Source organism: Trichosurus vulpecula, chromosome 3 (assembly GCF_011100635.1).
Source record: "Trichosurus vulpecula isolate mTriVul1 chromosome 3, mTriVul1.pri, whole genome shotgun sequence".
Lineage (NCBI taxonomy): Eukaryota > Metazoa > Chordata > Mammalia > Diprotodontia > Phalangeridae > Trichosurus > Trichosurus vulpecula.
The window spans coordinates 67449849-67461621 of NC_050575.1; the positions used below are offsets into that span (position 1 = coordinate 67449849).

At 41.8% G+C, this 11773-nt stretch overlaps 1 protein-coding gene across 1 annotated transcript; it reads right to left on the reverse strand.

Annotated features, from left to right (window-relative positions):
* Positions 1-3605: 3605 nt before the first annotated feature.
* On the reverse strand, positions 3606-8470 carry MED7 (mediator complex subunit 7). Its single transcript, XM_036750863.1, has 2 exons — positions 8407-8470; positions 3606-4911 (listed from the first exon to the last, which is right to left on the reverse strand). Exon 2 carries the CDS (start codon positions 4891-4893, stop codon positions 4195-4197), a length of 699 nt encoding a protein of 232 aa, XP_036606758.1. The 5' UTR covers positions 4894-4911; positions 8407-8470; the 3' UTR covers positions 3606-4194.
* Between the last annotated feature and the right edge of the window lie 3303 nt (positions 8471-11773).

The following is an 11773-nucleotide window of genomic DNA, read 5'->3' on the forward strand; positions in this document are numbered from 1 at the left end:
TCCCACCAAATGAGCTTCCTGACGTTCCCCATACATGACATTCCATCCCCTATTCCATGCCTTTACATAGACTGTCTCCGGCACCTAGGATGTACTTCCTCTTTTTTATATCTGGGGGGATAGAGTTCTACAAATGTAATTATTGGGTCAAAAGGTCCAGTCAGTTTTGTAATTCTTATTGCACGTTACCATGCTGTTCTTCAAAATGTTTGCACAAGTCACAATTCTATCAAAAATGTGTTAGAGTACCAGTTGTTCCACAGCCCAGCCAACAATGTGTTTGGTATTTATAAACCAATCTAAGTAATGCGAATTGGCATCATTTTTGCCATCGCTGCCCCTGTGTCAGAAACACCCTGATAAATTTTTAGTATTTGGCTTAATATAGAATTTAGCATAGCAACAAAAGTTGCTTCAGGTAAATGTTAGCACAACCACTGAAAATTTCCGTCCAATATAATTAAGAACTGAAAGCAATATGTAACTTAGATAAAACATCATCCCCACCCTCAGAGAGCTCACAGGCTACTATGGTGATAAATCATCAACAGAGAAAACTATAATGCATGATTTCAATCAATCAACAAACATTTTTTTAAAATAAAGTTTTTTTGATGTCTTTTTTTATATTGCTTAAATTTCCTCCCATATCCCTTCTGCACAGAGAGACATCCCAAATAACAGAATATTTTTAAAAGAAAAAAGATGAAAAGAGAATCAGCAAAACTGATCAATATAATGAAAACCTCTCTTAAAATATGTTCAGTGTTCTATAGCTGTGTACCTCCTACGTCCTCAGAGGACCACAGGAAGGCCTTTCCATCTATCTCTTCTTTGGTGCCATGCTTTCAATAAGCATTTATTAAGAGTTTATTATGTGCAGGGCACTGGGCTAAGCACTGGGGGCAGCAAGAAAAAGCCAATCTCTTTGTCCTCAAGGAATGTGCATTCTAATGAGGAAGACATATGTATATGGATGTATATCATATAGCATTAATACAGTTAACATTTACATAGCACTCGAAGGATTGCAAATAACTTTACACATGAACTCTTATTTAATCCCCATGACAATACCCCAATATAGGTATGACTATCACCCCCATTTTATAGATGGAGAAACTGAGGCTGAGAGGTTAAGTGGCTTGTCTGGGGTCACACAGCTAGTGTCTGAGACAGTGTTTGAACTCAAGTCCAGCATTCTATCTATCCACTGACCACACTGACGTGCAGAGTACATACAAAGCAACCAAAGAAGGAAAGTCACCAACAGCTGGGGCTTCCAGGAAAGGCCTCCTACAGGTGATTTTTGGGCTGTCTTGAAGAAAGCAAGGGAATCTAGAGGTGGAAATGAGGAGGGAGAGAACTCCAGGCATGGGGACCCCCAGTGAAAAAGAGATGGAAGATGCAGCATCATAGGTGAGGAACAGTGCAGACCAGTATGTCTGGACCACAGAGTGTACGGAAGGGAGAGGTGTGTAAGAAGTCTGGAAAAGTAAGAAGAGACCAGGTTGTGAAGAGCTTTAAAGGCCAAACAAGGGAATTTGAGTTTTTATTTATTCTGGAGAAAATAAGGGATTTATTGAGCTAGGAATAACCCAATATCATACAAAAAGAACATTAAAAGAGTTTTAAAACAAAGTGCTATGTGAGGTTGATGGGAGAAAGTTACTGATGACATTCCAAGCACCAGGGAGAGGTTGTGGAAAATCTTTGAGATGCTGCTGGTCAGAAAGGCAGTAATCCAGTTTGGCTGGAGCATACAGTGCATGGAGGGAAGTAACAGGTGCGGCCGAAATGGGAGGGTAGTAGTATAATGTGAAGGGGTTTGAACACTGGAAAGGGGAGTTTAAACTTCACTAGGGAGGAAATAGGGAGCCACTGAAGATTTTTGAGAGATTATTCTAGCATTATGAGAGACAGACTGGAGGGGAAAAGGGTGGAGGTGGGAAAACCCGATAGGAGGCAAAGGAAGAGCAGCTGGATGATAATGTGGGCTTGTGCTTGAGTGGTGGAGGAAATTAGGAGTATGAAACAGATCGGAGGGGTATGTTAAAGTTGCAACCAACCAATGACCTGGTGACTGATTGGATATGAGAAGAAAGAGCAGAAAAAAAAAAGCTTGGAAAGCTACCTACTGCCTCCCAAGGCAAAACCATCTCACTTTGGGACAACTTTTAATTGTTAAGAATTTTTTTCCAACATCAAGCCTAAATTTATCTCTTTACAAATTATACTTATTGCTAAGGCCAAATGGAACAATTTAGCAACTTTAGAAGACAGGTGCGACTATTACTGCCATCTTACAGATGAGGACCAGGCATATGAAAGCGTGTGTGTGTGTGCACGCATGTGTAAGAATTAAGGTCCTTTCAGGTGACCTCATTTCCCAGTCTGCCCAACTTCTACACACTTATTAAACTTATTATACAGTCCCTTAACCTTTTTATGTAGAAATGAGCCTCCTGTTGACTTGCCTCCTACCCTTAGTACCACTCCAGACCCTAGGGCTCAGTGCCCTCAACTGGGACAAGTCCCAATCCCATATCCAAGATGCTCACTCTGTACTCAGAGCACATAGTAGCATGAAAAGATGCTAGAGGTGAGCATGGTTCCTGAGTCCCATTGTCCAGTTATTCACGTTGGCTTTATCCTCTATGTGGGCAGCACATGAGTGGACCACTATAAACACCACTCCAATAAAGTAATGGCTGGACTCCTACAGGAGACATTATTCATCTCTGTGGACATGGTGCTTGATATCAGACTTCAATCCTCATTCTGTTCCATCTTACCCATCTGAGGAGTTTAGTGTAGAAGCCCAGTCTGGTCCTGACTGGGGGTGACCAAAATCATTTCAGCTACTTTAAAGCCTCCTGAGTCACCACTCATCCTACCTGCTCCTTCTGAGCTAATATCATCTGACCCCAGCCCTGCACCTTCCCAGAACATCTGAGACCTAGATTTGGTCCTAGGTGTTGGAGACTCTTTTCCTCCTCCACATTTGGGACTGTAGGAGTTGAAATAAGAGAATGGAAGAGGTCTGTATTTCTGGTTTTGGATTGTAATATACATTAGTTTTCATTGAATTTCAACAGCTTTGGGAGAAATAATGTGGATGCCCTTAAGCTTCCAAATTCTACTTGTAAGCCATAATGGAGTCCAATATTAGCAGAATGTTTTGTTAATACTAGAAAAAATCTGAAAGTTACTATGTTGCAGGAAACTTTTAGCTTCTTCATTTTACTTTTTCAGAGCTGTTGAAATGCATCTAGTACCCAGGAGCAATTTACAAATTCTTGCTTTTCTTCCTGGGTGCCCGCTACTTTGTGATTTTACTTTAAGAAGAGATGAAACTCGATTTCACGCTGACAAAAAAGTAAAGCTCAGTTAAAGTCATGTTTCTAGATTACTTCTGCCATCCCAGTCATCCGTGAACACATTTGAACTTTAGTATTCATTATCACATTAATGGGTCACCAGTGGTTTTATATTCACCAAGCAGTATCAAAATAGCTACTTCTAGGTTCACAGAGATAACAGAACTGGAAATTCCCTCAAATCATGAATCTGACACACAAAAGACCATAGAGGGAAAAAAGGGGTCTGAATTCAGTCCACTCAAGTTTTTTATTCTTGGGAAAGTTATTCCAAATTGTGCAGTTTTAAAATAAATATTTGCTTCATGACACTTTACTGATTAGATTTTTATGAAAACAAACTACAAACAACTTGAAAAAACTTTACTCAACTTATAACTCACTTTTAAATTATTTAAATGTTAAACTCTTAAGATGCTATGGGACATTTTCTGCAGCTCAAAATATAACCTTGTTTGTGAAGGACCAGCAAAAATAAACTAAAGATGAAATTACATTAAGAGAACTGTTTGCAACCTTAGACATTTACTTTTCTTCAGAAAAGTGCCAACTGTACCCTATTTTTAAAAAGAAGTAAATCTGTGGATTCAGCTCAAGCCATTAGGCAACACTTCACCTGTTCTGTTCACCTGTAGTTAAGAACTTTTAAAGGTTTAAAAAAAATTCCCAGCTTGTAAATGCATAATGTCATGATCAGGCAAATTTATATTTCTATACAAGTTTCAAGAATATCAAGCAAGACAATGTCATACAATTTTTGGCTACATAACCCCACCCCATCCCCCAAAAGTTTGTACAACAAATTTTTAAGACTTCATGGCCTTTCGTTCATTTCATCAATTAAGATACACAAAGCAGCATCTTTCTCTATGATCTGGTCTCTTCTGTGACTAGAATTTTCTCGCTGTTCATTTTGTCCAATACAATTTTTGCTGTCATCAGTATCCATTGGCTCAGTTTTTAACCTCATCCCTCCTTCTGTATGGGGCAAATCGTCAGGCAAAGAAGCCAGACAATTCTGGATCATTTCAATAACTCTCTCCAAGTGCTTTTGAAACCTTTCAGCTGTTTCAAGGCGCTGCCTTTTCTGTACTTCCATCATGACTCTCAGGGTTTCCCTTGCTTGATGGGGTCGATATTCATTTATAAGATGATGCACATGGACAAAAAGCAGCTTCAGGTCTTCCAGCTTCTCCTCTCGTTTTATGCTCCCAGGACTCCTAATCAAGATATCTAGAAGATCTAAAAAGTTAATAAGGATAGACATATTGAGTTTTCTTAGTTCTTTCTTATGATCAAACTGCATAGGGTGAAGTCGTTCAATGCCCTGACTTTCCAAAGGGCGGATGATAAGGTCATCACACTGGAACTGATTGCCAAACATCATATAACTGTCCTTTATCGGAGGTGGAGGCTTAGGAGCTAGACCTTTCCGGATGTTTTCATCTGTATATTCCTTGATGTACTGCATTGGTGGTGGAGGTAGTGCACTCACTTGCTGAGGTTCACCCATTCTGAAAGATCCAAGTACCTACAAATATATAACAAAGATCAGATCAGAGCCACAAACTACTTTCTGTCTTAAGAGAGAATATAATGCTACATTTAGAGATATTGGTTCAAATAATTTATTTTGGCCTTTTTTTGGAAGTAGGGGGACCACAGGAAAGGGAATCTCTTTGGTTAGCAGATTTACCTTGTACACAAAGGGAAAGGAGTGATCAAAAAAGTAGGAGCTTTCTTCCTGGGTTCCTTTTTAAACCAGCCATTCATCAATGCTTAAAACTCGTGGGCAAAATTTTTTTTCTTAAAACTCCACTACCCTGCCTAAAACAGTCCAATAAACAACTGACATGGCAAAGATGGACTCAATTTGAAGTAGAATGACAAGCAAACTTCATCAACATTGACATAATCTTCTTAATTTTCCCAAAGGATTCATTAATTAGAATGCTCCAAGGCCGTGTTATCCTAATTAGGATTCATTCATTAAACATATATTGAGCCCTTTATTCTGTACAAGATAGCCCTTCTCCAATATGCACTTATTAGTACCTATCATACGTCAGACACACTGCCTAGTGTTAGGAATCTGCCCTCGAAGGGTTTATTTACACTCTAACAGGAAAATACAGAGTATATATAATTTAGGGATAGTTGAGAGAAGACAAGAAGGTACAATCAGCTATAGATACCAGGAAAGGTCTCATGTACAACAAGATGGTGACCGAACCAAACTCCGAAGGAAAGTAGAGATTCTAAGAGGCAGAGTGAGAAGGGAACATATTCCAGGTTGTTGCTATTATGTTTGTCCTTCGTTTTCCAAGAGGACCATGACATCAGGGAAATGATGACATGACTTGCGGCTGACTGCAAGACATTCCAGGTATGGAGGCACAGGATGGAAGATGGAACAGAAAATAAGGTAGGTGTGGTTGGACTATAAAGTATGTGAACAGAGGTAGTAAGTTTGGAAAGGTAGGCTGGAGCCAAATTGCAAAAGGCTTTAAATTCCAAAGAGAAGTTTGTATTTGATCCTAGGGGCAAGAAGGAGCCAACTGAAGCTTAAGCAGGGGAGTGATATCATCGCTGTTTTAAGAATACCCCTTTGACAGCCGTGTGGAGAATGATTCAGAAAGGGGGAAGATATTTGAGGCAAGAAAACTAATTAGGAGGCTATTATAATCATCCAGTTGAGGGAGAATGAACAGCTAAACTACATGACAGGCCAGGTGAGAAAAGGGGAAGGATCAGAGAGATGTAGAAAGAGGAAAAAAGAAAACTGACTAGATGGGAAAAGGCAGTTAATTCAGAATCAAAGAATCATGCATCTAGGGCCATCTAGGCCAATCCCCTCATTTTGTAACTAGAATAAACCCAAGAAAGTGAAGTGATTTATCCAAGAGCATACAGAGGCAATGAAGATAACTAAAAGGTTGTAAACTTGGGACTAAAGGATTGGTGGTACCTTCAACAAAACTAGGGAAGCAAGTAAGTATGGTGAAAGATAAAAGAATTCTGTTTTGGATATGTTTAGTTTGAGGTGCCTATGGAATATCCAAGTAAAAAATGTCCGACAGCCAGCTGGTAATTCTAGACTAGGGAATTTTAAACTCTCAGACAGCAAAGGGTTTTCATTATTTTTTTTAATCTCTGTATCACACTAGCACCTGGTGACTAGTTCAGTGGTTTGAACATAAAAAGGCTCTTAATGCCCACTTTCCAGGTATAGTATAATGGAACTTCCTTCTAGGCAATGGGTTAGACTAGATGGCCACTGAGGGTGCAGTCCCTCCAAAGCTGAAATTGCCTTGAATCAAAATCAATCAAAATCCTAGTAATACATGAACATATGAATGAAAAGGAAATAATAGAAGTTATAAAAAGAAGGAACAGTTCATCATTCTTTTCTATTTTTTAGGGTGGGAAAGGTGATGAAGGTGGCTTTGAACAAGGGTACAGAGGTAGTGGACTCACCATTAGAATACATAGGTTCAAGGTCTCAGACTGCCACTTACCATTTATGTGATCTTGGCCAAGGTCTTCACTCACCACAGCTCCTTATGACTACCAAGGTGATGGCCTGAAAGCATCCTAACTAGTATGGTAAATTTCCTCACTGTCCCAAAAATAACACCCTAACTCTTGTTCTACCTCCCCTGGAATTCCCCGTCTCCTTACCAGTCAACCAAATAAATCCTATCTAGATAAAGTCCTACTTCTAAAAACCACCTTGCAAATTAAAAAAACAAACAAAATAACCTTCTAGACTCTAATCCCAGCTCTGCCTGTGTGATCCTGGAAAAGCTGCTTTAAATATCACCAAGCTAAAATTTCATCCGTACGATAAGGGTTTTTTAGTCAAGTGAATTAAAAAATATTTTTCATATCCTATAACCCTGGCTTTTTTTCAAAAACTGTCCCTTCTCACTTACCCCTCCTGGTATCCCTGGTTTATTTCAAAGCCCCGTTTAGATACCGCCTCTAGTCCCTCCCAGCTGCTAGCTCGCCCATGTATCTCATGCAGCTAAACGTAAGCTTGTGGGAAAGAGCTTTTGTCTGTCTCTGGATCCCCAGGGCCCAACGCATAGTTCTCATGTAATAAACGCTTGTGGATTCGTTTAAACCAATCACTGGCAAAACAACCCCGCGGAAGTCACTCAACTTCTTAGAGCTCCTTTTTTTTTGTAAAATATGGAATATAAAAAATGTCTTAATTCGCAGGGTTGTTTTTCATCAAACGATACCCCTAACGTAAAATGTCTGGACACATTAAAGCCGCAGTATCGATACACTCTAGGTATTATTAGCATCTCTAAAGTCTCCCACCACTCTAAACTGAGTTTCATTCAGTTTTAACAAAACGGCTGTAAAAGTCAACAGGCATTTATCAAGCTCCTCCTGTGCCGGGGACTGTGCTAAGTGTGGGAACATAAGGAAAGTTAAAAAATAAAAAGGAGCCGCTTCCCTCAAGGAGCATACGATCTGGGGGAGAACACGTAACTCTATATAAACAAGAGCTGGACGGGGAGATGGTGCTGATCGACAGAGCCAAGGCACTGGCACTAAAAGGGATGGGGAGAGGGGAGCCGGGAAGTGAGAGCACTGCGGGCACCGGGAGTGAAAATGACAAAACCACGAAACCTCCGGAGAGTCTCACCTTCCTCAGGTGGCCGGGAGGGACAAGCCTCTCAGCAGGGGGCCACCCTTGGACTGGGCGGGGGACACACCTTCCACGCCCTTCTCTCGCACCCAGAGGCTTCGGGGAGGTTCTCTCGCCTCCCCGCGGGGAGGGGGCCGCGTAGCGGCGGGTAAACTGGGGGAGCGAGGGGGCGGAGAGTTATTCATAGAAGAGCAAAGGAGGGAGCGCCCGGGGGCTCCTCACAACAGCCGGGAGCCCGCAGCTCCACTGGTCCTTTCCCCGGCCGCCGCCTCAGGAAACCTAGCCGACAAATTCCCCCGGGAGGAAAAAAAAGAAAAAAAGCGGTGCCCAGATCCCACATCCCAAACCGAAATTGGCACTCACCTCCCACTACGCCAAGCAGTCTCTAAAGCGTCGCGGATAAACCGCGTCAATGGCCCCGACTTCCGGCCGCCTAAGCCAGGAAGAAGCGCCCCCCCATCCCGGTCTCCCTTATGGAGCGCCTTCTGATTGGCTGCCGGAGCCGTCCGTTAAAGCACTGACCCTCCCCACACACTTTATGTTTTGGAGCGGGCTCTGCTCGCGTCTCGCCGCGGTCCTACGCTCGCGCATGCTCCCTGTGATTTTTGCGGGGCTTTGGGGGGAATTTTTCCAGTGAGAGGCAAATAAGGAACGTTTTTGTCAAAAGTTAACTGATAACGCCGCTAGTATTTTAAAAAGGGAAGAAAAATAGTTGGGGAAAAATAGTGGAAAGGAGATACTTTAAAAACAATTCTCTAACCGTAATCGTTCATTCAGCTGTCAAGTTTCGCATACACTAGACACACGTTGAACCCCTTTGAATTCGATTGAGACTCCCATGGGGGTGGGGGGTCCTGCAGCGAGAAAACAAGCTCTGGGAAATTAAGTAACCCGCTTGTGTCCACACGTTTGCTGTCAAAGGCAGAATTAGCCCGGAGTCTTTTTGACTCCAAATTCAACAAGGCTTTTCAATTAGAATTAAACTCAGCTCTCAGAATGTATGAATTAGGTAGGGGCTCCTATAGACCTAGATCGCAATTCCTCAAATATGTGCTCTTTGCCTTCAAGGCAGAGGTGCAGTGGTTAAAGCTGGCCCGGGGGTCCGGAAGACCTGACTTCTAATGTAATTTCAGACACTAACTGGGCAAGTCATTTAACCGTCTATCTCAGTTTCCTAATCTGTAAATTGAAGTTGTTAACAGCACCTACCCCTCCCAGAGTTGTTGTGAGGATCCAGTGAGATTAACTGTAAGGTGCTTGGCGCGGTGCCTGGCACACAGTAAACGCTACATAAATGTTAGCTATACGATCCAGTAGGCACCATTAGTGGTTCAAAATCCCGAGACAGTCCAATGAGTAGTATATTAAATTATCCTAAGGGTTCACAACACATTTCTTTTTTTGTTGTTCCTGTCGAAAGGGATTCTCAGAACAAAAGCAACTTGGGAACTACTTCTGTAAGGGAAGATGACTCCAAATATAAAATGCAATCGGATGATAGTAGGGGGATCCAAAAAGATCGCCCCCAGGCTAGAAAAAACGGGGAAATCTAATAGGGGATAAAAATGTTGTAGCCTAGGGGCGGTCAGTCAACAAAACTGAGCGAAAGGATTAGCAATAACCAATGATCTGGGGAGATTTCCCTCCCCCCCCCTTTTTTTTCTAAAGTCCTGATTTTAAAAGTTAAGTCTCTCAAAGAACGGTATTGATAATGAGATTGGACTTTGTTGTTCATAGCCCACCCAGTTGGGGAAGCCATTTTGTACTGTTCAGCTTGGGAGAAGAATAAATTCTTTGAATAGATTGCCCAAGGCAGTAATTTAGGAAGTAAATGACATAATCAAAGTTCCTGAGTAAGCCCTTCACCGTAATCTTCATTCTTTCATTGTTAGCTAATCAGAATTGATTGCTACCCTCAGGAACACTCCTCTTCCAATGGGCATACAAGCTTCAGCTGAAGCCATGATTCTTTGGTCTAGGTCAAGAGAAACAGGCAAATGACCATCCTTTTACTAAAAAGCACGCCGGCATTATTAATGATTAATCATGGAGAAATTATGTCTCTGAGGCTTACTAAGTGGAACTAGGAACTATGCTAAGCACTGGGGTATACAAAAAAAGGCCAAAACCCAGTCCCTGCCCACCGGAGAGGATGGCTACCACAGAGGTTTCAGGTATAGTGAAGACCTGAATTCCTAAGACTATGGCTCACAAACCCTCAACGATGTATTTACTTTCAATAGTCACCCAGAATATACAATAAGCGCAAAGCAAAGGCATGTGTTGAAATATATATATTTTTTAAAAGTAGCAACTAAACATTTCCATAACTGAACAGTTCAAACTCTCCCACAGGCACCGTCAGTAGGAAGAAAAGTAAATACAAATAGAGATCAGGAGTAGAAAAGCTCCTGCAGACACCGGTGCCGGCCCAAGGCACTCCTAGGGAAGTGAAGCCAAAGAATGTGCAAGGAAAGAAAATTTACCTCTCTGAAGGCATGCTGATTAGTTTGTTTCTGTGTCGCTCCTGCTGATCTTGGCCTCAAAGAAGTCTTTACTGGATCCTGTTGGACCTTCCTGGATGCTGCTTGTCTGTGCCTTGTCCCACTGGTCACTGTTGGATGCTTCTTACCTGCAGCTTGCACCTTCTCCAGCCTCTGAATCAAATAAGTCAATATGTAAGGAAGTACTTTGCAAACCTTAAATTATTAGGTTAGTACTGTGCTACTGCTATAGTTATTCTGAACTCAAGTGAAATTCTTGGGTAAGGACATACCTTGCCCTTAAGAGAAAAAGCAGGAATCTTTGCCTGAGGACCAGCAGAAAGAATCCCCCATGCTGCTCCCTCAGAAATCCAGGTCTGGGGCCTGCTATGTCCTGAGTAGAAGATTCTTAATTCCACATGCCAAGAACAAAGAACCCGGGAAGCTAATGCTAAGGGTTAGCATTTTTTGCCCAAATTTTTACTGCCGTAGCGTTTAGTCCTTAATATTATGCTTACTAAGGCTGATAATATCAACCCCTCTAGGAACAAACCAACAACCTGATTCCTAAAGGTCTTATGCCTCATCCCAGCACTCATCGAAAGTTCCCTTCCCTCCCTCGATCCTGAGGAGGTGGCATTCTGATGAGTCTCCATCAACAAGCAATTTGCACTGGTCTTGAGACAGTCTGCAGAAAATTGTCTTAATGGAGACTGAAGAGCAGGGCGAAGGCCAAGGGCTTTAGCGCTGGGGTTTTTTATGGTTCTGGTGAAGGGAATTCCCAAGGTAAATCTCTGTTCTGATTGGTTATTAGTACCTAAGGTGTTGATGGAATTATCCATTATAGAACTGCCAATCCAAGTTTTAGTTTCCTAATGTCATTAGCAAGTGTTACCTTGGGACTTTGGGGAGATTTGGAAGAGCATACTTAATGCCATTTGTAGATACTTGACCATTGCTTAACAGATTTTGGGGCTACACAGTCATTAATAATTAGTTGTCTTTTTCTAGAAGGGGACAATGAGGATGCTGTGGCTTGCAAGTGAATTGGATTTAAGTGAGGGACTGTTGTGCGAGGTCACCAGCCTCGCTTTTTCCTCCGGAGCCATCTGGGTCCAGTGGCAAGATATAGATCAGAACTACTGGAGATGGTCCCTAAACATTAAACAGATTTGTGGGCCAAACTATACCACTCAAGTGCTTATCTTATTACAGGGAAAACAAAACAGCTTACATATGGACTATTT